The following is a 25,382-nucleotide window of genomic DNA, read 5'->3' on the forward strand; positions in this document are numbered from 1 at the left end:
TCTTGACCTGGTTGAGTGGCATGCATACCCTGTGTATGTGTAGGACTATTTATTCTGGGCCTATACTGTTCTGCTTCCAACTTCTAGTGCCCTTTTCCTAACAGTTCAAGAAATATATTGATCTCGTAATCAGTTATTAGTCTAATTGAACATTTTTTGAAAGGCCTAATACTTTCCTTTCCCCGAAATAATTTGTCTTCTTGATCATATAACAGATCAAACTGTATCAATTTTCTCCCTTGGTTGGGATGTTGATGAGGGTTCATGGAGATGCTGCTTAATTTTCTAGTAACCTTAGATTCAAGATTTAGTCCTTGAGTTGATATGAGTGACTTGCCAGTTAATGGAATGGCTACTCCTGAGTCTGACTTCAATGGGCCAGCATTTCTGACAGTTCTGGGCTGCCTGGTTCTATTTCAGATGAAAATGTGTAAGTTTTTATGACTCATGCATCTGCTTCATTTTAGAGATACTTGGATAGTATTATAGCCTAGAGGCCCGATGCATGAAATTTGTGCAAGAATAGGCCTTCCTTCCCCCAGCTGCCGGCATTGGCTTCCTTCTGGTACCCAGGACCCGGCAGGCACCTGGGACCTGGGCTTTCCTTTCAGCCCTGGCTTCATCCAGAAAGTTGTCTGGAAGGATGTCTGGTCTAATTAGCATATTATGCTTTTATTATTATAGATGATGCTCCTTGACCCCAAATATAGTTTTAAATATTTTATAGCTATCTTTGAAATTTTATTTTTTGTTTAATCTCTATCATTTAACATACCTGGATCGGGGGAGTGTAGGGCAGATGAATCTAAGAGAGGACTACAAGCCAAGTTGAGTTCAGATGATCAGGTAAAGAAGTGAAGGTAAAGCATTCAGGTGTGCCATGCTGCTCACATCCTCTTGAGAGTGGTTTGTTCTCTATGCTGGAATTATAGCAGCATAAGAGATGATAATTTGGACCTGAATTTAGTAGGTGGAGAAGCAACCATTGCTAAAGTGGGTACTGGCATTTTGGCAATCCCTAGGTGAACCCAGAGAACAGAATCTTGGCCTGACTTTGCTCGTTACCTTGCTTTGAGGAGCATTAGTCCTACCTATAACTTTTTTTCCTTTTCAACTTTTATTTTTCTTGGAATGATATTTATTTTTTTGAATATGTACTGATAAGCACCAGAGCATATTGATAGCTGTGTCAGATCTCATGAATTATGTAAGGCTTTCTGAGAGTTCTTCAAGGTTGGTTTGGAGTATGATTTTTGTCAGGAGACAGAATTTTTGACATATTGTATAATTGAATATGTAAAAAGAAAGAGTAAATTAGCAAGGGCGGAAGAGAGAAAGAAGAGAGGGAGAAGACATTATATTCTGTCTCTCCCGCCTCATCTTTCTCACCCCCTGAAAGTGAGTCTTTGTTTCCTAAGACCATCATGCTTACATACCTGGGTTCCCTTCTTCTGCAGGTTACCAGTGTGAGTCCTATAATAATCCTGCTGACTTCTTCCTGGATGTCATTAATGGAGACTCCACTGCTGTGGTATTAAACAGAGTGGTTGAAGATGATGAAGGTATGTGCATCTGTCTAGAGTTACAGATTATTACCTAATTGAATTGCCTGAAGTTCAGCACCCTGGTAGCTCATTAAAATGTAGCTTTGTGAATTTATGTAACTAATACTGCCCTCTAATACCAGTTGTATCTGTTGAGGCCCCACTTCCTGGTGGGCCATCATCTTCTTGTTGCCCCCTCACATGGTGGAAGTGGGGAGGGAGCTCTTGGGGCCTTTTATAAAGGTACTAACCTCATTCACAAGGGCTCTACCCTCATGACCTAATCACTCCTCAAAGGCTCCCCCCCCTTCAAATATCATCCATTGGGAATGGATTTCCGCATAAGAATTTTTTGTGGGAAATAAACATCCAGTCTGTAGTACCAGTCAGCACAGATTTTGTTGTACATGAGGATTAAAAAATAATAAAAACAAATAAATTAATTAAAAATTTAAAAAATTACAAGTTCCTATGGTATGTTTATTTTATTTTTAGATTTTCACCTGAGGATATGTTTATTGATTTTCACAGAGAGAGGAAAGGAGAGAGAGAGAGAGAGAGAGAGAGAGGGAGAAACATCGATCTCTTGCCTCCCACTAGGGATCAAACCCGAAACCTAGGTATGTGCCCTGACCTTTTTGGTGCATGGGGTGATGCTCCGACCAGCTGAGCAACCCGGCTGGAATCCTATGGTAAGTTTATTTTAAAAGAATCAGGGTACAAATATTATAGTTAAGGCAAGGTCCGTGGGTTTGCTCTATCCATAAGTATATGGAAGTAGTCAGGCCATTAACTTATTTTTCTAATGTGTAAAGCAATGGCAGGTCTAATCATTTTCATGCTAAAGCTTTAGAATTAAGGTGTTAGGGAAGAATCTAAGAAAGGGGTTCCATAAAAATGGGCTAACTCAGTTATTTTGTTAATGTTTCCCTCTGTCCATTTTTATTCCAAAGCCCAAGAGACTGAAGAGCCTTCCAAGAGAGATAAGCCACTCATAGAAAAACTAGCTGAGTTTTATGTCAACTCCGCCTTCTTCAGAGAAACGAAAGTTGTGTTAGATCAACTCTCAGGGGGTCAGAAACAGAAGAAGAAGAGCACAGCCTTCACAAAGATCACCTATGCCACCTCCTTCTGTCATCAAGTCAAATGGGTTTCCAAGCGTTCCTTCAAAAACTTACTGGGTAATCCCCAGGCCTCCATAGCTCAGGTAACCTCACAGATATTCTAATTATGCTGTGAAATACTCATGTGGGACATTAGGTTCTGATACAGTCTTTTTTAGGATTATGCTTATTTTCTACTCATCCTTCTATTTATTTATCCCCTCTCTATTTGGGATATAGAAATAGTCAATAGAACAAATAAAACACAATGAAGTTTTTACATACAGGGAAATTTTTTAAGTGCTTTTTTTTGGACTACCTAATTCAGAATTTTTATTGAGTGAGACAGGCTATAAGAGGTCATCTTTGTAGAGAAAATTCTTTATCAAAAAGGGAAATAAGACTGGTGTAATGAAGTTCTTTTTTTTTTTTTAAACAACTATGAGGTTTATAAAAAAGTAATGGGAGAGAGAATTCTTTACATTTACTTTCAATATGTCACAACAGGCACAATCTGAAATACAATTTTAGGCTAGCAGTATATAAAAGACTAGAGGCCACCTGCCAGTGCCGGGCCCTCCCTCCCTCCCACCCCCCCACCGGCCTGCCCCCTGGTTGAACTCCCAGAAAAACTCCGGTCTAGGGGACAATTTGCATACTATGCTTTTATTATATAGGATTTTTTGTAACAATACTTTTGATAGGTATAGTACCACTTAAAAACAAACAAACAAACAAAAAACAACAACCCTGGCGGTATAATTATTCCATTTGAGGACCTACTAAAACAATTTAGCTTACCCCTCCCAGCTAGCTCCCTAAGCACCAATCTGGAAAGCAAGTCTTCTCACATGTCATACACGACACATTGCCATATATTTAAATAACCCCCTAATCTATGGCACATACTGATGAATCACTGAGAGGCATCAATCTCCAAGGCATGAGATAACCGTGTTTGGAGCTTGTTTTCAGTTCTAGGATTGGGATGAATGAAAAAGAGGCAAAAGTAAGGTGGATTTTGGGCGTGTCTGTATGACTTTTACGTATGGACACTCCCAAAGATGAGTCTACTCTGGCATATCAATATTTAACTTGGGAGGTGGGGGAACATATTTTCTAGGACTTTGAGTTATAACTACCCTGGCCTTCTTCCCAAACATTGGAGCAATTTTAGGAGCATCTGGAAGTGATATTTCTTCAGCATCTTCACTATCTTCACGATGTAGATCATATTCTCTTAAAAACGGGAAAATTTCAAGCAGAAACTGGCAAATCTCTGTGAACACCAAATCACTAATGGTTACCCCCTTTTGCCTAAATGAAGTGCCATGAAAGCTATTAAAGAAAGCCAAAGGGGATGGATATGGCAATATAAGAGAATGTATTGTGGCCATCACAACTACCAACCAGCAGAACCTCAAAAGTGAGCAGGGGAACCACAATGGTGATCCACCAGATAGCCATGGTCAGGTGGTTTTTTGCTTTAGGACAACCACATCCAGGGACTGAAGGAACAGGAGGGACCAGACAATGTAATAGAGGACGACCAGGCAGAGGAACCATGTGAGGACCCAGAGGGGCATGAACACTGCCAGCCATTGTCCAGCCTTAGGGTGGGGAGCGATGAACTGCAGGGTGTTGGTGGAGCACAGGATCTCCAGCTCCAGCGGCCTATCTATGGAAAGCCCCATGTGCTGGTAGCCAGGGCCCGGGGGAGAGGAAGAAGAGTGGCATGAAGACCCGCCGCCAGAACATGAAGACCAGGACATCAAACATGAGCAGCAGCAGGTGGATGCCCACTGCGATCAGCATGGCTTTGGGCCCTAACGCTTTCCTGCACCCACGAAGGCGCCTGCGATGACAGGGAGGTTCCATAGCCATAGAAGGTCGAGGACAGCCTAGTAGCTCCACTGGATGAGACCCTCCAGGCGGAGGAGCAGTAGCAGGCGTAGACAAGGAACTTTCTGGGGTTGGAGTCCTAGAACAGGCCCCAGGGGTTCATGGCAAAGCCCCTGCTTGCCCACCCAGGCCTGCTGCTCAGCCTGCTCTGCAGGGGCGGAGTCTCCAATGCTGCACTTCCAGGCAGCCTTCCCCGCCGGCCTGCGTGGCCTCTGGGTGGGCAGCGGCTGCGGGGAGGAAGGTAGGCCCAGGTGGCCCAGGTTGCGGCCAGACCAGTGGCACCGAACATGCGGCTGGCCTTCACTCCATACCTATTTCAAAGGCAGTTACTGCTTGTGGTGCCCTCAGGGCTGGGGGCAGGGCGTGACCTCTGGTGGACGCTTCCTGATGGTGCCAGGAGCCTGGAGTTCACTCTTAACTGTGATTTATAAATCACCTTTTTTTTTTTTAACTTGGAAAGTAATTTCAATTTTTCTTGCCTCTAAAAATGGTTTTTAGGTGTCTTGTTCAAGTCATACTAGTATCCTAATATATAAAAAGCCAGGGGCCGTCATGACTGAAACAACTGAACGGATGACCAAACAGCAGGCTGCATGGGGGTGACCAGGCCGGCAGGCAGGGGGGTTAGTGAGGGACAACCAAACGACTGAATAGCAGGCTATGTGGGGTGACCAGGCCAGCAGGGGGGTTAGTGAGGGACGACCAAATGACTGAACAAGCAGACTGCATGGGGCAACCAGGCCAGCAAGGGCGGGGGGAATAGTTGGGTGCAACCAGGCCAACAGGGGGGCGACTAGGCCAGCAGGGGGGGGAAGTTGGGGGTGACCAGGCCAGCAGAGGGGGCCAGTGAGGGGTGATCAGGCTGTCAGGCCGAGGTGGTTAGGGGTGATCAGGCTGGCGGTAGCGGGGGTGGCGGGGGGGAAGTTAGGGGCAATCAGGCAGGCAAGCAGGTGAGCAGTTAGGAGTCAGCGGTCCTGGATTGTGAGAGGGATGTCCCGGATTGAAGAGGGTGCAGGCTGGGCTGAGGGGACCCCCCCCTCCGGGCACAAATTTCGTGCACTGGGCCTCTAGTACCAGTATATGGTAGCTCTGGGCAGGGCGTGATTGGAGTGTGGAGCTATTTCTACTACACCACGATTCCACATCTTCTGGTGCTAGGCTCCCTTCGGCTGCAAACCCCAGGCCTAGTACCTCCAGGTCACATGCTCATCCTATTTGCCTCCTCAGTGAACTCAGTTCCACAAAAGAAATTCTAACAATGTTCACAGCCCTGGCTATCTCATAGAATAAGCATAGAACCTTGCATCTCTGAGCATCTGACTGGGGTGAAGGTACAGTTCTTGTTCAGATTTATGAATACTGGAATATTAGCTTAGGGCAGGAGTAGGCAAACCTTTTTTATAAGGACCAGATAGTGAATATTTTAGGCTTTGCAGGCCATGTGGTCTTTGAGTCATGCAGTCAACTACCATTTTAGGGAGGAAGCAGCCATAATCATACATAAAAATATGAGCATGGCCTGGCTGGTGTGGCTCAATGGTTAAGCATCGACCCATGAATTAGGAGTCACAGTTTGATTCCTGGTCAGTGTACATGTCTGGGTTTTGGGTTTGTTCCCCAGTGTGGGATGTGCAGAAGGCAGCCAATCAATTATTCTCATCATTGATGTTTCTATCCCTCTATTCCTCTCCCTCCCTTTCTCTGAAATCCTATTTGACTTAACAACCTATTTGACTTAAAGTTTAAAAGAAAATGAGCATGGCTGTGCTCCAATTAAACTATTCATGGACACTGAAATAAGAATTTCATATAAATTTCAAATAATCTATTAGTATTTGAGTATCACAAATTTCTCCCTCCCCCTCCCCCCCCCCCCCATTAAAAGTAAAAGGTAAAAATCATTGTTATCTCATGGACTGAAGACATAGGTGAAGGCCCTGTTTGGCCTGTGGGCCATCGCTTTCTGACCAATGGTTTTGGGTTTTTAAACTTGCCTGTATGTCATTTGCTTCTCTAAATGTTTGAATGTGTAGCTCTAACAATGTTTTATGGCTTCCTGCTGATAAATCTTGTATCTGTAGTCTTAGAGCTGTACTTAGGTTTGCTTGACAAGTTACTTCAAGCCTGATACCATTGCAAGGTTGTCGGACTGAGATTTTTTTTGAACTAGTCACTTACATGACTCAGACTTTGCCTCTGATAATGCATTATCCAGAGGCTGTATTTGGAAGGTCTTGGATGGAATAGATTATCTGTATAAGATTTCATGTTCACTGAAAGTGCTACGGGTTTCCCGAACAAATCAATTTGGAAAACATTATCATATCCCTTGGAGATCTGTTGTTTCTGTTAGCATATTAAACATTTGAATATGCATCCATTTTTGTAGTAATGGCCATAAACATCCCTCAGAACTCACCTTGAGAAATGGTAACATTTGAACAAAGCTACAATCACATATTTAGGGAATTCTTTGCTTTCTTTTCTGTTCAGACCAGAGGCCAGATACACAAATACACGGACAGAGTCTCTTTGTCTACTCTGTTGTACAGTGTTTGTCTGTTTTTGTTTTTTTTTAATACAAGAAAGACTAACATAGATGCACCTTGTAAAAACATAACAACATTACAGGATTAATCATTTTGTCAACATGTTTGAAAGCTGACTTTGAAAATACTTTTAGAACTTTTAAGTCTTTAGAAAACATCCTAATGAAAATACTGATAATCTGTTAGTATAACATACCAAGTTTGAATGTAAAAGGAACAAACCATGTGGAGTGTCCAGTTGAAAAGTCAGAGTATTCTTAAAGTTGTACTGTGTGGAACTATAGACTTGTGTACATGCTCATGCATATATGTTGATAGAGTTGTCATCATTCATTTGGGAGGTTGATCTGTTGATAGGAAGTAGAGGGTTTTCTGAGGGTAATTAAAATATGTCAGGGTAATATATTTTTTTTGGCAAATTTCTTATTGCCTATTAACAATAGAATTTTTACATGTTTTTATTGATTTCAGAGAGGAGGGGAGAAGGAGAGGGAGGTAGAAATATCAATGATGATAGAGAATCATTGATTGCCTGCCTTCTGCACACACATCCTACCAAGGATCGAGCCCATAACCTGGGCATGTGCCCTGACTGGGAATGGAGCCATGACCTCCTAGTTCATAGGTTAACCCTCAACCACTGAGCCATACCAGCTGGGCAACAATGGAATTTTAAAAGGCCATCTCAAATCATATTCTTTCCAGACTGTGATCTTCACAAACAAGCCCTCACAGATCCTGGTCCTGTTCTCCAAGTTGGTTTGTTCCATGTCTAGAGTGTGCTTGACAAGTTACTTCAAGCCTGAAACCATTGCAAGGTTGTCAGACTGAGATTTTTTTTTAACTTTGAAGGTTCCAAGGTACATGGGGATATTTTATTTTTCTTCTATTAGCATTTCTTACACTTTTATATTTAATACAATTTAAAAGTACAATAAGTAGAATTTTTTAAACCTTAAATAAATTATATCATAATACAATCCTTAACCCTTCACATATAGATGTGGCTTTAAGAGACATTTTAGTATTCTTAAAAACAAAGTGAGGTCCCCCCTATTTCCTTATCATGTAAAATTCCAGTGTTATAAATTTTATGTGTGCTTTAAAATTTGTTTTTAATGTTAAGAGTAACATTAAAATTTTAATATTCTGTTTTCACTTAAACCTCTTAAAACAATGCATGTTCATTAGCACAAAGGTTAAATGTTCAGGCCAGAACTCTGAGCCACTTGAATTTTCTTTCCCTCCCCCAACGATTTGCTAGATGCTTGCACTGTTCTCTGGTCTTTGTGGCATTCCCAGGCCCAGCAGCCTGAACTGGCCCCCGAACTGGCAGTGCCTGGGACCCCCAGAGGAATCCAGCTTCTCCAGTAGTCTCCTTCCTTCTCCTTCAGTCTCCCCAACAACAGATATATTATTTTCAATTTTAATTTAGAAGGCAGTCTAATAGCATACACTGTTTTATATTTTCCCAAGGACTTTGGGCAAACCACTTAAATGATGTTTTTGAATACTTAAATAGAGAGAGTACTTAAATGGAGAGATTTGATTATAGCCATACTAGTGACGTGGTGCACAAAATTCATGCACATTAAAAGGGAATTAATTAGAGGAAATGTTTCAATATTGCTATTTGCCCTTTATAATAAAAGTGTCAGAGATGAAACAAAATTAGTAAAATGTATATGAAAATCTTCCTCCTGTCAGAGTCTGGGGTGCATCACGGGAACCAGAGTCAAGTCCCTGCCCACCCACGTGTGCCTCGAAATCACACGAGACCCAGACCTGGCCGGCCCCACCCCCATTGGGCTAGATCCAGACCCGGCTGGCCCCACCCCTGTCAAGCCCCGCTGGGACAGGGGGAGTGGCCTGAGGTCCTCTGTCAAGCCCCACCAGGCAGGGGGCGCAGCCTCAGATCCCCTGCCCCGGGCCCAGCGCCACACAGCCTCAGGTCCCTGCTGATTGCTTGTTAAGGCTTGATAAGAGAACTTGGCCTCTGCTGTGGGCGCAGCCATCTTGTGTTATGGGATCCCTGGCTCTGCTGTGGGCACAGCCATCTTGTTATGGCGTGATGGTCAATTTGCATATTCCTTCTTTATTAGATAGGATACCAGCTATCCCAAAGAAATATATACACACTTTAACAGCTGGCAGCTCAATTTTGAAATTGAAATGTGTTTTAATAAACATTGCCTTTATAATTATTCAGAGTGTATATATACATTTTTGGGGACATCCTATATATTATAATAATAAACAGTATACTAAGTTTTTACTTTTAATTGAAACTCTTTTTTCTTTTTGAAAAGATAATTGTAACAATCTTCCTGGGACTGGTTATAGGTGCCATTTTCTATGATCTAAAACATAACCCTGCTGGAATCCAGAACAGGTAAGTAATTTTGGATCTTGACTTTGAGAAAGCACTGTTACTTTATTCAAGATTATGAAAATTTATTAAAAATTTGAATTTCAGACAAGTACAGGACAAAATGAGGAGTAGGATAAGTCAGTGAAGTGCAGGCAGGATGGAAGAATTAATTTTCATATATATATATATAGACACACACACACACACACACACACACACACACACACACTAGAGGCCTGTTGCACAATATTCGTGCAAGAATAGGCCTTCCTTCCCCTGGCTTCACTCCTGGCCCAGCCGCCTGGGAGCCTGCAAGTCCTCACTCCCAGCCAGAGCACCACTCCTGTAGTTCCCTCTGCTGTCCCCCTTCCCCCTCATAGCAGGCGTCCCGCTCCTCCTGGCTGCTCCATGCCTGCATATGCAAATTAACCTGCAATCTTTGTCAGGTTAATTTGCATACTCATTCCTGATTGGCTGTGGGCATAGCAGAGGTACTGTCAATTTACATGTTTGTCTATTATTAGGTAAGATATATACTGTAAAAATTATAGAACATAAAATTTACCCTCCTATTCAGTTTTAGCTTTGCAGTTCAGTGGCATTAATTACAATCACATTGTTGTGCAGTCACCACCAACATAAACTCCAGAACATTTTTCATATTTCCAAACTGAATCTCTACTCATAGAACAATAACTCCATAATCGCCCTTTTTCCCAGCCCCTGGAAACCACCATTATACTTTCTGCCTCTGAATTTGACTATTGTAGGTACCTCATATAAGTGTATCATACAGTATTTGTCCTTCGTGACTGGCTTATTTGCCTGAGCGTAATATCTTCAAGGCTATCCATATTGTAGCATTTCTTCCTTTTAAAGGCTGAATAATATTCCGTTGAATGGAAGCCCCACATTTTGTTTACCCATTTATTTGTTCATGGACACTTGGGTTGCTTCCATGTTTTGGCTCTTATGAGTAATGCTGCTATGCACATGGGTGTACACATAAATGTGTTTGAGTCTCACTTTAAGTTCTTTTGGATATAAACTCAGAAATGGAGTTACTGGATCATTTGGTAATTCTATTAATATTTTTTTGAGAAACTTCCATCCTGTTTTCTTACAGCAGCTGCACCATTTTGCATTTCTCCCAGCACCGCACAATGCTGTGCAGTTTCTCCCCAACATGGGCAGCACTTACTGTTTTTCTTTATAATAGCCACCCTAATTGGTGTGAATAGGTATCTCTTTGTGGTTTTGATTTGTATTTCCCTAGTGATTAATGATGCTGAGCATCTGTTCATGTAGTTATTGGCCTTTTGTATGTTTTCTTTGGAGAAATATCTACTCAAGTTCTTTGCCAATTTTTTAAATTTCATTTTTAAATTGTTGAGCTGTAAGAGTTCTTTCTTTTTTAAGTATTTTTATTGATTTCAGAGAGGAAGGGACAGGGAGAGAGAGATAGAAACATCAATGATGAGAGAGAATTGTTGATTGGCTGCCTCCTACATGCCCCCTCTTGGGGATCAAGCCCAAAAACCAGGCACGTGCCCTTGACCGAAATCAAACCCAGAACCCTTCAGTTGACAGGTCAACGCTCTATCCATTAAGCCAAACTGGCTAGGGCAGTAAGACTTCTTCATATATTCTGGATATTAACCCTTACCAGATACAAATTTGCAGATATTTTTTGTCATTCTGAGGGTTATCTTTTCACTCTATTAAAAGTGTTCTTTGATACACATAGTCCAGTTTATCTATTTTTTTTTTTCTTTTGTTGCCTGTGAGTTAATTACCTTTCTGTGTTTTGTTTTTTTTATTTGTTCGGTATAGAGAGCTTTTTTTTTTTTTTTAACTGTAACATGGAGTACTAGCTTGTAAAGAATTAGAATACATTAAATTCTTTAACAAGAAGTATTTACCAGGTAGTATCCTATCTATTAAAAGAGTAATATGCAAATTAACCACCACTCTGCTACACCCACAAGTCACACCCACAAGCCAATCAGGAGTGAATATGCAAATAAACCCAACCAAGATGGCTGCAGCCACAGAGAGCAGGAGAGAGGCTTGGGTTTCCCTGGCAATGGAGGAAGCCAAGCATCAATCAGGTTGGCAGGGGAGTGGTTAGGGGGTGATAGGCTGGCAGGCAGAAGCGGTTAGAGGCAATCAGGAAGGGAGGCAGGCAAGCAGTTGGGAGCCATCAGTCCTGGATTGGCCTGGTAGGATCGGGCCTAAACGGGCAGTCAGACATCCCTCTCGGGGTCCCAGATTGGAGAGAGTGTAGGCTGGGCTGAGAGACACATCCCCCCCGTGCATGAATTTCATGCACTGGGCCTCTAGTTATAAAATAAATCCTTATAATTTAAAAGGAATTTCAGTATCTACAAGTTTCAATTCCTTATGAACATTACTGTTCTGTTAGATGTAAGATAACAAATTGAGCTAAATGTTGCCATGTCCTATGTTTCTGAAGTTAGCTAATACTTTGATATTCGGCCTTTTTGTGTCTAGAAAGTTGCATATCTGCTTGTGTACTGGCTATTTTCATTTCTTATCAATATTTACTTTCTTTTTTCTTTAAAAACTTTTCTTTTTTTAAACATTTACTTTTAATACAGCCTGTTGCCTATGTTGTTTATTATTATTGTTACTAGAGGCCCGGTGCATGAAATTCATGCAGGGTAGGGTCCCTAGGCCTGGCCAGGGATCAGGGCCGATCTGTGGGGTGACCGGCAGAGTGAATGGGCGGCCCCCACTGGCACCCACCTTGGCTGGCCTGGGGCCTGTGGTCTGGGCGCAGCTCCTGCATTGAGCGTCTGCCCCCTGGTGGTCAGTGCCCATCATAGTGACTGGTCATTCCACTGATCGGTTGATTTGCATATTATGCTTTTATTATATAGGATTCTTATTCTTATTGGTGTTAAAAAAATTCCTTTAAAAAAGAAACAATTCCTTTGTCTATGGACTCTTTGTGTTTAGGGTTGCACACTTGGGTTTACATTTTTTTAAAATGCCCTCTTAATTTTGTGTCATTTAAATAATGCAGCACTTCATCTCTTTTAGTATCCATTCACATTCTCAATGTTAATTAAATTATTTGGTTGTGCTAGGAAGTGCAACACTGTTTTGGAGATGCTGGCATGTTTTCATAAAATTTATAGTTCTATCAGAGTGCAGATGAAATGAATACTTTCCTTTTTGAACTTTAATTATTTTACTGAGAGAGAAGCATTGATAGTCTTCTTTTTCATACATGTACAAATTAATTTTTTCTTTAGAGGCATGATTTGCTTTCATTTGGAGCACATTGCAAACCATGTTGACAGTGGGTTATCCAAGCTAATATGAAAATTTTCCTGATGATTGTGTGGTGTATAATGAGGTATTGCTAGAGGTTTCCCTCCACTCTTTCATTTTGACTCCTCGTTCTTAGTTTCTTCTTTACTCAACTTTGACAACCTAATGGAGGTTTTAACCTTTATAGGCTTTCTTTATTTGGCTATTTCTCTGTTCATACTTGTGTTTTTGTTAGTTAAAATGAGTGGTGGTAGCATTTTTATGACCTAGGTCATCATCACCTTGGCTGCCATAACAAAGAACCACAGACGGGATGGATGAAACAACAGAAATGTATTTCTTACAATTCTGGAGAGTAGGATGCCAGCATGTGTGGGTTCTGATGAAGACACTCTTCTGGCTTGCCTTCCTGCTGCGTCCTTGCATGGCACAGAGAGAGCTCTAAAAATCTCCCTTTTTTCTAAGGGCACTAATGTTGTCATGAGGGACATACCCTCATGACCTCATCTAAACTTACCTTCCAAATATGCCACCTCTAAATATCACATTGAGGGGTAGGGTTCAACACAGAGAGGGCACAATTCAATCCATGCCAACCCAGGACTGTGCATTTCAAACTGTGCTCTATGTGGTCCCGGGGGCACCACTGTGGAGACACTGGGATGGGAGAGACCTGAGGGGACTCACTCTTCCCCTCCCTCACTGTTTTAACTTGAACGGTTGTCTAACATTTATCACGTGAGGCAGCAGTTAAGCAGGTAGGAATGATCCAAGGACGCGTAGGAATGATCCATGGACACAGTGCTCCTTCCCCTTCTCTCGCCGCAGAGCTGGGGTGCTCTTCTTCCTGACCACCAACCAGTGTTTCAGCAGCATATCAGCCGTGGAGCTCTTCGTGGTGGAGAAGAAGCTCTTCATGTGAGTGTCTGTTCCGGGGTGGGCGCTGTCCAGTGTCAGGGCTGGTGGTCAAACTGGTCACGTCCAGAAGTTGGCACGGATTGGTCCCTGGGGATTACCAGTGTTCATTGAGAAAAAGCAGCTGGGGCTGGGAGGGAAATCATGAGACCAAGGGAAAAGGGAGTTTAAAGATTAGGGTATGGCTGCAAAGGCAAACGGTACAGAGAATGCAAGAGATAGAGGCTGAAAAATATCTTCTGTTTTAGCAAATAAGAAGTCACGAGGACCTTCACAGGAAAAGTTTGAGAGGCTTGGTAGAGGGAAAGTAGTGGGGTGAACTGTAAATTGAAGAGGGGTCCTTGCACAGAGCTCTTAGAAGCCATGTCTCAGGGGAGGTGTGCCCCTGAGATGATACCTGATGCTGACTGGGTGAAGGTGGTGTGTTAACCAGTAGGGTGTGAGAAGCTGTAGTTGTTAGACCCCTGCTGGCAGCAGAAATCAGGACAGCAAATGGTTTCGTCATCCAGCCTGTGCCTTCTTAAACTAAAGTGGGATGCATGGTGTGCATTTTTGTTTTTAGACATGAATATATCAGTGGCTACTACAGAGTGTCATCTTATTTCTTTGGGAAACTCCTATCTGATTTACTGCCGATGAGGATGATACCAAGTATCATATTTACTTGTACAATATACTTCTTGTTAGGTAAGCAATAAGACAGAAAATATGAGTCTATAGTCTTGGATATGAGAGGAAGTTAATTTTTTTTTGCAAGCATGTTTTTGTTCCCCAAAACTATAAACCATGCCATGATATAAGGAAGCATCTATCTATTTTGTACCCTCTGAAGTAACTTTTCTCTGAGGATATTTATCTCAAGACTTTTCCTAAATTAACTTGTACACCTATTTATAAAACTGTATTTTACTCAGTGATGGTATGTATCATATACAGACATGGAAAGAATTCATAAAATATTTGAGACTATGCTGGAGGAGCTGGAGTTGGGACATATATACACACACACACACACACACACACACACACACACACACACACACACACACTAGAGGCCCGGTGCACGAAATTCATGCACAGGTAGGGTTCCTAGGTCTGGCTGGCTATCAGGGTTGATCAGGGCCTTCTGGCTGCCCCCTGATAGTCAGCACACGTCATATCGAGTGATTGAACTCCCAGTTGAAATCCTGATGTAGACAGATTCATTTGTGCATTGTGTTTGGATTTTCCATATATTTCACTGTATACACATACACACAGCAAAAATGTATATATTTTTTACAAAACACTGTAGGAAAAGATCCACTGAAAGAGTTTAACTTTCATTTTACAAATAGGGGTGTGTCTTAAACAGTTAGGCACAGAGCCTGGATCCTCAGCTCCTGACTTGTGTTCTTATGGCTGCTCCAATACCTTCAGAGTGTATGACCCGTAATAGTGCCCCATTATAGCTTATGCAGTAGTTTTGTGAAACTTCATTTAACCCCATCCTCAATCCCAAGCGCTGTGGTATTTGTCTCCGAGACCTGGGTTCTGGCAGCACTCCCTCAGAGAGTGACACTACTGGGAGGTCATGGGGTCCTGATCTCCCAGTTTCTTCACTGTCACTGTTACAGCAAACGGTGAGGAATGTGGTGATGTCTGGGGGAAAGCATGTGCTCCTGACAAGTTTCCTTCTTAGGAGAAGGCAGTAGGATTCTGACCAGGTGTGTAGCCTCCAGCCCTCCACCTCAGGCACCCAGAAATTGGTAATAATTGCATAACAGCGAGAATAGGAGTTACATGAAAATGTGCTTTTGCAGTAGTATTAAAAAGAAAACTCTATGATATTTTTATACAGTTGTATTTGAGGGGGGCAATGAAATTGATGACACGGTGGTTCGATAGAGGATGAATTTTTTTAAATCTGATATTCGTTTCTCTAAATATTTACACAATAAACAATCCCAAACACACAGGGACCTAGGCGGTTGGATTAACCCCCTCTTTCCTTCCTAAGGATTGAAACCGAAGGTGGAGGCCTTCTTCATCATGATGTTTTCCCTTATGATGGTGGCTTATGCGGCCAGTTCTATGGCACTGGCCATAGCAGCAGGTCAGAGTGTGGTATCCATAGCAACCCTTCTCATGACCATCTCCTTTGTGTTTATGATGGTGAGTAGGAACTGTGCTTCTCTGAGAAGCAATTATTTCCCCCTCACACCCATTTCTTCTGCAAATTTACCTGTCTTAGAAAACTTGTTTTGGGGATTTTGTCAATGGGCCTTTTAGCTTTAAGGAAGCCATATATTAAAATATAACATATTAGAGAATGTACCAGCTTTTCCACAATCTTTTTTTGTGTGCTACTGTTCTAATATAATTATTATAACTTTAGTTAGCATGTTGATACAAATGAGATTTTTAAAGAAATGCTTCTTGGTGACATATAGTGAAACCTTAATGACTGGGAACTTCAAAACAGAAAAATTTTGATTGGAAGATTCCCTCATAGAAATGGCAGGTTCATTGCCTGACTTCTGCGCTGGTGTTAGAGAACTGCTGGCTTATTTCCCCAGCAGCTGAGAGGGTTTGTTTGGATCAAATACTTTCCGAGGGAGAAGCTAAGCTCCATGAGAAATAGAATAGTGTGTGGCATGGATGGTCTATCTTGATTTCTTCTATATTTTGAAAAGGAACATTTTAAAAATAGCAAAATATCCCGAGTAAGCCTGTCTTAACAAAAATACAATTTTCTGAATTTGAAAAAAAAAGTGAAATATTCCAAAGTCCACACAGTCCTACTACATTCCTGCCTTTCTGGGTTCCTGACATTCGTTTGTATCAATATATTTCTGATTACCTTTTTAAAATGGTTACTTAATCCTAATCTTATATGCCCCTTAATTTTGCATGCACATAGATGAATGAACAGGTAAAGGGAACCAGTTAGCACATTTACCCATAACATAAGAAGTAAACAGGAATGCTTAGCCTATTTACTTACTACATGTCTTTTCTGCTAGAGTAGGAGTAGATGTCTTTAAAAGTTTATAAACAGCACATTCTTGCCATTGAAAACTACCGATCTAAACATTATTGAGAAAGTGATAAACCTTGGGTCAATTTTCTACAATGTCATCCAATAAATAAAATATCTTTCAATATATAAAAATGTTTTGTTTTAGGTATTAGATACTATGGTTTATTAGTACTTAATGGTTTATATATAGAATTTTAAAGCCACTTATAAAACTGTATTTTACTGAGAAATGGTATATATTAAGCACCTTGTTGGATCAAGTTGAAGAATATGTATTTCCAACAACACCAATGTCCTTGTTATGCCCACCCCACCATGGGAAGTGCCAGTTAGAAGTTTTGCATGAACCTCTTCTTATGTAGCCATCTCTTGCTGGAGCAGTCCTTTCTGGGGTCTCCGTGGCGATACCGCGTTTTGGTAGCTTGAAGTGAAGGTATTGATTCTGTTTTATGCCGCACTTCACATTACCCAGTACTAGTCCTAGGCTTTGGGTTATTTTAAACACCCATTCTAAACCCCAAATTATTCCTAAAGTCACTTGGAGATAGAATGCAAACCCTGGGAATCAGAGAGCTTACTGTGTTAAGGAAGTCTAGAGGCCCACCAGGTGCTCAGGATCCGTTCTGGTGTGTCCATTGGTGGGAACATGTGGTTGCATCATTACAACAGTCAGGACCGTGGGCCTTCCGTGGTGTGCTGTTACAGAGAGAGTAAAAGCCTCGACAATTAAGGATCTTCCAGTTCAATGAAACATAGATACGTTGTCATTCCTTCACAACCACAAACAGCCTCAGCTAAGAGAGGAATACACATACAAGAAGGACATGGTAAGTCTTTAGAGTAGTGGAAGAAATATCAAGAAAGCGTTGTCCTTAGCAGAAATGTCTCCAGGGCTGCAGGGGGTTAAAGCGGTGAGCTTTACAATCAGGAAACCACTCCACCAGTTCTGGTTGCTGGGATTTTCTCTTGTAGATGTTTTCCGGGCTGCTGGTCAACCTCAGGACCATTGTGCCCTGGCTCTCATGGCTTCAGTACTTGAGCATTCCTCGGTATGGCTATGCGGTAAGTTCTCTTCTGTCCCTGTGACTAGTCTATTGTTCCCAAGCTGGGGACAAGCAGAATGAAGCCTGACCATCTCATGTCTCGAGACATGAGCTGTGGAGGTCTCCCAGGAGTTTTCTTTTAGGAGCAGTGATGGAGCCTTTCCTAAGTCTTGGGCCGCCTTGATGATCACCTGGCTCTCCTCAGTCGCCCTGCTGTGTGAGGGAGGGGGCGGGGTGGGCTCTAACTCACAGTGAAGCAGGAAGACTGACTAAATGATGTAAAGAATGTTGTTGGTTTTCAGTTCAATGAGGAAATACATGAGAGGATGGGCGTCTAGGATACATGTTTCATATTATGAGGGAAAGTAGAAAAAAACCCCAAACCACATAATATTCACAGCCACTATCGGCTTTAAAACCCAATTAACTCTAAAGAAAACTGTCTGTATCTTAATATAATTGAATTTATTATTACCAAGAATTATACCTGATTTTGATTTAACAAAACCCCAAGAACCATATAAAATATGTTACCATAAATTAACAATAGTCGTTGAGTATTAAGGCATCCTTTTTTAAAATATATTTTTTATTGATTTTTTTACAGAGAGGAAGGGAGAGGGATAGGAAGTTAGAAACATCGATCAGCTGCCTCCTGCACACCTCCTACTGGGGATGTGCCCACAACCAAGGTACATGCCCTTGACCAGAATCGAACCTGGGATCCTTCAGTCCGCAGGCCGATGCCCTATCCACTGAGCCAAACCAGTCAGGGCTCAAGGCATCATTTTTGTTACAGTGTTTATGGGCTTACAACATTGCGGGGAAAAGGAGGAAGGTGCTATGCACTAATATAGCCAGACGTCTCTGGCAGAATACTTTCTTTTCTTTATTAGAAGCCAAAATCCCACTCCATTCCTCCTGAATACCAGGAGCAATCATTTTAGTTGCTCTGGTGTGACAAAGACTGTGAATGAGAGGCTTGATTTGTTTTCAGAAATAACAGTATGTATTAAACTAGGAGGATGATCTTGTGATAATTCTTTGGAAACTTTGAAATTAAAACTATTTACCTTGCCCACTCCCTCTTGTGTTATAGGCTTTGCAGCATAATGAATTTTTGGGACTAACCTTCTGCCCAGGACTCAATGTAACATCAAACAATACCTGTAACTTTGCAATGTAAGTGATGCGTTCGGTTGCTGTGTGGTGTGATGGAGAAAGGCCACTGGGCTGAGCTTGTATGAGTCCTTTCAGGGACACTGCCTTCTCTGGGACTAAGTTTTCTTAGCTGTAAAGTGAGTTGTTGTCCACTCATGCATAAGGAAGTATGGTACGGCTCCTAGTATCGACTATGGTCAAAATTGTGTTTAAGTTGGAGAAAGGTTTCTTATGGGTCTTTTAAAAGATCCTGTTGCTGTTTTGCTTGTGGGTGTGAGATTTGATTTTCAGAACATTTGCTTTTGGAATGAGCTGTGTTGATATTTTAGCAAGGCTTTATAGGGTCGGCACTGTCTGGGTTATGTAAGCTATATGGGTCCATAACGTTAAGGCTTCCTGTGAGCCCAACCCAGGGCTAGGAGTAAGAGTTGAAAGGGCAGCAGAACTGGAAAAGGAGTGGACATTTTCCTGCCACGCTCCTGGAACTTGTCTTTTCCTCCTGCATTTAGGAGACATCTTAAACCCAGTCTGACTTGGCATACTGCTGATGGAAGGACTGTACATCTTTCATTAAGCTGACAAGAAAATCCCATTCTTTTGGATAATGTCAATAAAACAGAAATACAGATTTTAATGAAATTAGATGATGTTTTTGAAAGTGATGCTTTCCTCTTCGATTGTTGCTAAGGGTTTGATTTCAATACATTAATGGGAGAAAAAGAGGATACTGGTATTCTAAATTTTATCATTCAAGTAGATCAGAAATAATTCTGAATAACAGCACAAATTGCTATTTTGAACAGTTGGCTCTTGAATAACACAGGTTAGAACTCTGTGGGTCCACTTAGAGCGGGACTTTATTTTTAAATAAATACTGTGAATATATTTTTTCTTACTACCTTCTTATTAACATTTTCTTTTCTCTAGCTTATGGTATTGTAAGAATATAGTATCCAATACATATAGCATACAAAACATGTGTTAATCGGCTGTTATGTCATCAGTAAGGCTTTCTCTGGTCAACAGTAGGCTATTGGTAGTTAAATGTGGGGGGAGTCAAAGGTTATGTGTAGATATTTGACTGCGCATGGGAGTCAAGGGTTAACTCTATTGCCAGGAAGCCTGTAGGGAGGAACAGAAAGTTTCTTTATCCTGCCCACCCCCTTTCGATCTGGGTGTGACATATTTCAGAGCTGCTCAATTCCAGGAGTCACACAGCAATGGTGCCAGACAAGAATGGTGGCTGTGCCAGTTATTTTTAGTACCAGGTGCTGATCTCACCCTTGGCAGGGCTCCTCCCTCCTGCTCTACTCCAGCTTCCACTGAGGCCTCACCTGATAACTGGGCCTGCAGTGATGTCCTGTAGCTGAGCGTCTGCCAGGCTCTTCCCGGTCTCTGTCCCAGAGCCGATGGAGTGCGATTGTCAGGAAGCCCTTCCCCACCTCTCTTCCTAGTTTTGGGATTCTTAGTCTGCGTTCCTTTGTGTGGCTGATTTGTGGGTAATGAGTTCTGTAAAGAGCCTTGATCGTGTTTGTAAGAGCCCATGTGTCATCTGTTAAAGCGGAGGATTTCCCTTTCAGGAGCAAGTGAAAATTTACTTAAACATTTCTGCCTTTGAAGAGAGCAGCTTCATAGATGGGGAGCCAAATGAATCTGGAGAGGATAGCAACTTGGTTCAAAGTGTGAGCCTGTGGACTTGGCCAAGTTCCTTAAACCTTAGTCTCTTCATCTTTTAAACGTGTATAATATCCACCCCATTGAGTTGTTTTTGGGGTTAACCAAACTGTTATATGCAGGTTGCTTACCATGGTAGCTAGCAGAGTTGTAAGTACTCATTGACTGTAACCTGTTATATAGGAAGGGATAGTTATTTCAGACTTGGTAATCTATAGGCTTCTTTAAGGAACAGCAAATATATTGAGTAAAATTGGACAGAAGCTAAGAATGCAGTCATATTGTTTTCTGTTGAATTTCAGATGTACTGGAGAAGAATTCTTGGTAAACCAGGGCATCGATTTCTCACCTTGGGGCCTGTGGAAGAATCACGTAGTCTTGGCATGCATGATCGTTATCTTCCTTACAATTGCCTACCTAAAATTGCTCTTTCTTAAAAAATATACTTAAATTCCTCTTTAATTTACATGATTTATCTACATATTACTAAGGGAGCACCCTAGCGCTGGCTGGGTATCTCGGTTGTTTAGAATGTGGTCCGATATACCAAGGCTGTGGGTTCAGTCTAAGGTCAGGGCACATACAAGAAGCAATCAATGCATGCATAAATATGTGGAACAACAAACTGATGCTTTCTCAAATCAATCAATAAAAAATAAAAATAAAAAGGGATCCTCTTGACTTAAGTATTCAATGGCGTATTTTGTTGTCTTCTTTTCATTTGCCATCATATTATTGTTCAGCCAGAATTTTTTTCAATAAAAACCTTCATAGAAATCATAATAAACTGAATTATGAAAGAACCCAAGTCATAAACTAGTGATATTATATATTGTTTATTAGTTCATCTGGTGAGACAGTAACCACATGGGAGAAATCTGGTTTAATGAATTGACCTAAAATAATTGAACTGTAGAGACTCGTGACAAGTCACTAATATCTGTTAGCAGTTTCCTCATCTTTAAACTGAAGAGGTGTGCCGATTGCCCTCCAACTTCAATAAAATACGAGTCTATGATCTGCCATTATTCAACAAATAAGAAATAACAAATGTGTTGATGCTGTAGTGGAAGTATGGAATCTAAACTATGTTGAAAAAAAACAGTGTTATTTATAGGATAAAAAAGCCATTATAAAGAAAAAGCTTTGATAAACCTTGAAAGGTTAGTAGAACTTACTGAGGTTTCTCTGAGGTGGAATTAGATTATCTGAGGGATTATGGCTGGGCCTTAGGCTGTAGGTGCAGAGAGCCAGGCCCCAGTGACTGAGCCTTCCTGGGGCAGTTCAGTGCTTACACGTGTGAGATCACCCGGGAACTTTGCTCAAACAAAGGTGTCTGGGCCCTGTGAGCCCTGACATGTCAGTATCTCCAGGGAACCTCCATAAAGAACTGTCCATGCCGAAACCGGTTTGGCTCAGTGGATAGAGCGTCGGCCTGCGGACTGAAAGGTCCCGGGTTCGATTCCGGTCAAGGGCATGTACCTTGGTTGCGGGCACATCCCCAGTGGGAGGTGTGCAGGAGGCAGCTGATCGATGTTTCTCTCTCATCGATGTTTCTAGCTCTCTATCCCTCTCCCTTCCTCTCTGTGAAATATCAATAAAATATATTTAAAAAAAAAAAAAAAGAACTGTCCATACCAGTAGTTGGTAACTTCTAAGATCCTGAATATTTTAGACTTATGATATAATAACTGTTATAACTGGCCCTATGCAGGCCTTCGTCTTCCCTCACATACATCTCACTTATTTACACATCCTCTCTTCATGCTAACTTCTACCAATAATAGGGAAGGGTTCTTTAACTTCTTTTTTATTGAAGGGTAATATAGGGGAAAGTACAGTTTAGTGAAATCATAAAAGGAACATGCCATGCAACCACCAATCCAGGTCAAGGAGTAGACATTCCGGCATCCGGAAGCCTCGTTCGTGCCCCTGTCCCAGTCACTACTTTCCCACTTCTCTCTGGGTTATTTTTTTTTTTTTTAGTGTATTTTTATTGATTTCAGGAGCCCTGCCATGTTGTTGCAATATTTGCCTGGGAACATAGCATTGTATTTTCATATTTGAACTTTAAGGAACATTTTTCTTCTTTTTTAAATGACATCTGATTAATGCATTATGTTGTAACATATTATCACACTCTCTCTTTACCTGATTATTATATAACCATCAGGGTTAATCAGTTTTTTTCTGTTCTTGGTACAGTTCTTTCTTTTTACACAATCCAGGCTTACCCACAGGTTTTTTGATATTTTATTTTTGTTTGTTTGTTGATTTCAGAGAGCAAGGGAGAGGGAAAGAGAGAAACAGAGACATCAGTGATGAGAGAGAGAATCATTGATTGGCTGCCTGCTGCATGCCCCCTACTGGGGATCAAACCAGGGCCTGTGCTCTGAGTGAGAATTGAACCGTGACCTCCTGGTTCAGAGGTCAGCACTCAACCACTGAGCTACGCCAGCCAGGGTTACACACAGGTTTTTGTATGTACTGTTCCTCACACAGGAGAAATATATTATACATATCATCTATAGAGAGAGCAATAGGTATCTATACTTCATACACAAAATATACTTAAGAAACAAAGTAGCCAACAATATTAATAGTACCTACTTTTTAAATTAATAGGAATTTAAATATATCCTCTCATAGAGGGTATTCATCATCCAACACATGGGCTCTCACCGCTGCTGGTCACTGGCAGGCACTGTCTGAGCTGTCAGCAGCAGGAGCTGGTGCTGAGCTCTCTATTTGGCCCTATTCTTCAGGAGCCCAGCCAGCCACTTGGTGACAAGTTGGTAACATGTGATAACTTTATGGCTGTCCCTGAAGTCGGTGAGAATCAGTGTCTTGGGCTATGGGTCCTACCTGAGGCATTAACTTCATAGAATGTCTGTACTTTTTGTTTTATTTTGCATTCCTTTGTGACAGAACCACCTATCTACACTAATAAAAGAGAAACATGCAAATTGACCGTCCCTCTGCTATGCCCACCAGCCAATCAGGTGTGAGTATGCAAATTAACCCAATAAAGATGGCAGCGGCCATGGAGCTGGAGCAAGCAGGAGGCTTGGGTTACCCCTGGCGATGGAGGAAACCAAGCTTCCTGCCCACCCTGGCCTCCGCTCAAGGAGGGGCTGGGGGTCTGGGTCACTGGGGGGCATGGCCAGCCTGAAAATGGCCCTCAGCCCCTTACCCAGGCTGGCCACGCCCCCATGGAGTAAGAGTCCCCACTGGGGGGTGTGGCCAGCTTGAAAACAGCCCTCAGCCCCTAACCCAGGCTGGCCAACCCCCCCCCCCCCAGCTAGGACCCTCACCCCATGGGGATGTGGCTGGCCTGAAAACCACCACAGGCCCCTTGCCTAGGCTGCCCCATGCCCCAAGGGAACCCCCACCCTGATCCGGGACACCCTTCAGGGCAAACCAGCCGGCCCACACCCATGCACCAGGCCTCTATCTATATTAATAAAAGGCTAATATGCTAATTAGACTGGGAGACCTTCCAGGAGGCCTTCATGACATCCTTCTGGACAAAACCATGGTGGTGGGGCCAAGGTAGAGGCGGTTAGAGGCCAAGAGGGGAGGGCAGTTGTGGGTGATCAGGCCAGGATGGGGCAGCAGTTGGGGGCGAGCAGGCCATCAGTGGGGGTTAGTTGGGGGTGATCAGGACAGCAGGGGGGAAGTTTGGGGTGAGCAGGCCAGCAGGGGGGCAGTTGGAGGCAAGCAGGCTAGTGGGGAGGGCAGGTGGGGGCAAGCAGGCCAGTAGGGAGGGCAGTTGGGGGCGAGCAGGCCGGCAGGGAGGGCAGTTGGGGGCGAGCACACTGGCATGGGGGGGCAGTTGGGGGTGATAAGGCTGGTGGGGGGGGCAGTTGGGGGTGAGCAGGCCAGCAGGCAGAGTGACTAGGGGCAATCAGGCAGGCAGGCAGGTGAGCGGTTAGGAGCCGGCAGTCTCAGATTGCGAGAGGGATGTCCAACAGCCGGTTTAGGCCCGATCCCTGTAAACCGGCAGTAGGGGTCCCAGATTGGAGAGGGTGCAGGCTGGAATGAGAGACACCCCCCACCCCCATGCATGAATTTCGTGCACTGGGCCCTAGTTGTTTTATAATAACTCTTTCTGTATTGTGTCAAAAGAACTTTTATTTTCGATGCAGCAGTGGGATTATAGAAGGTCATTGGCTTGAGAGCTCTTCCAAGTCATTGTAGTATTAAAATGTTTGGTATCCATGGTAACAAATATCATATTCACATTGCAACCTATTTCTTATGTGCACATAGACAAATAATCCAAACAGGTTTCATGCACTGCATTCAGAAAGTTATTTTTGAAATAGGCTTCAAGTAAAGCTATTTTATAGGCCCACCAATACAATAAAGTGAATATGTAATCAATACATATTTTCAAAAGTTGTAGAATTTTATATGCCCCTAATTTATTTTTAGTGTCCTGGTGTGATAAATTATATGATCATGCTGGTAATATTGCTTTACCTACCTCAGAAATTATAGAGATTAAGTAATTAATATTTAATTTGCATTTAAAAAGATTTTTATTGGTTTCAGAGAGGAAGGGAGAGGGTGAGAGAGATGGAAACGTCAATGATAAGAGAGAATCATTGATTGGTTGCCTCCTGCATGCCCCCTACTGGGGATCAAGCCTGCAATCCCAGCATGTGCCCTTGACCAGAATCGCACCCAGGACCCTTTAGTCTACAGGCTGACACTCTGTCCACTGAGCCAAACCAGCTAGGGCTTAATTTGCATTTTATGTTTTGTTTTCATACATCCTTTCATTCTCTGAATT

The 25,382-nt window shown here is 42.3% G+C and overlaps 1 protein-coding gene and 1 pseudogene across 2 annotated transcripts in view; one reads left to right on the plus strand and one right to left on the minus strand.

The window, feature by feature from the left end:
* Positions 1 to 21,034, plus strand: part of LOC308250844 (broad substrate specificity ATP-binding cassette transporter ABCG2-like) — a gene marked incomplete at both ends in the record, with an annotated part of 68,879 nt that extends 47,845 nt beyond the window's left edge. Inside the window, 9 exon segments of the mRNA XM_080673685.1 lie at positions 1,458 to 1,562; positions 2,498 to 2,751; positions 9,408 to 9,490; positions 13,598 to 13,687; positions 14,247 to 14,371; positions 15,684 to 15,838; positions 17,679 to 17,768; positions 18,849 to 18,931; positions 20,887 to 21,034. Coding sequence (XP_080529811.1) covers positions 1,458 to 1,562; positions 2,498 to 2,751; positions 9,408 to 9,490; positions 13,598 to 13,687; positions 14,247 to 14,371; positions 15,684 to 15,838; positions 17,679 to 17,768; positions 18,849 to 18,931; positions 20,887 to 21,034 — 1,133 coding nt within the window.
* On the minus strand, positions 3,718 to 4,652 carry LOC308255693 (transmembrane protein 185B-like; annotated as a pseudogene). Its single transcript has one exon. The product of its transcript is annotated as a transmembrane protein 185B-like (transcript).
* Positions 21,035 to 25,382: the final 4,348 nt, after the last annotated feature.

This window comes from Plecotus auritus (assembly GCF_963455305.1).
Source record: "Plecotus auritus genome assembly, chromosome: 1".
Taxonomy (NCBI): Eukaryota; Metazoa; Chordata; class Mammalia; order Chiroptera; family Vespertilionidae; genus Plecotus; species Plecotus auritus.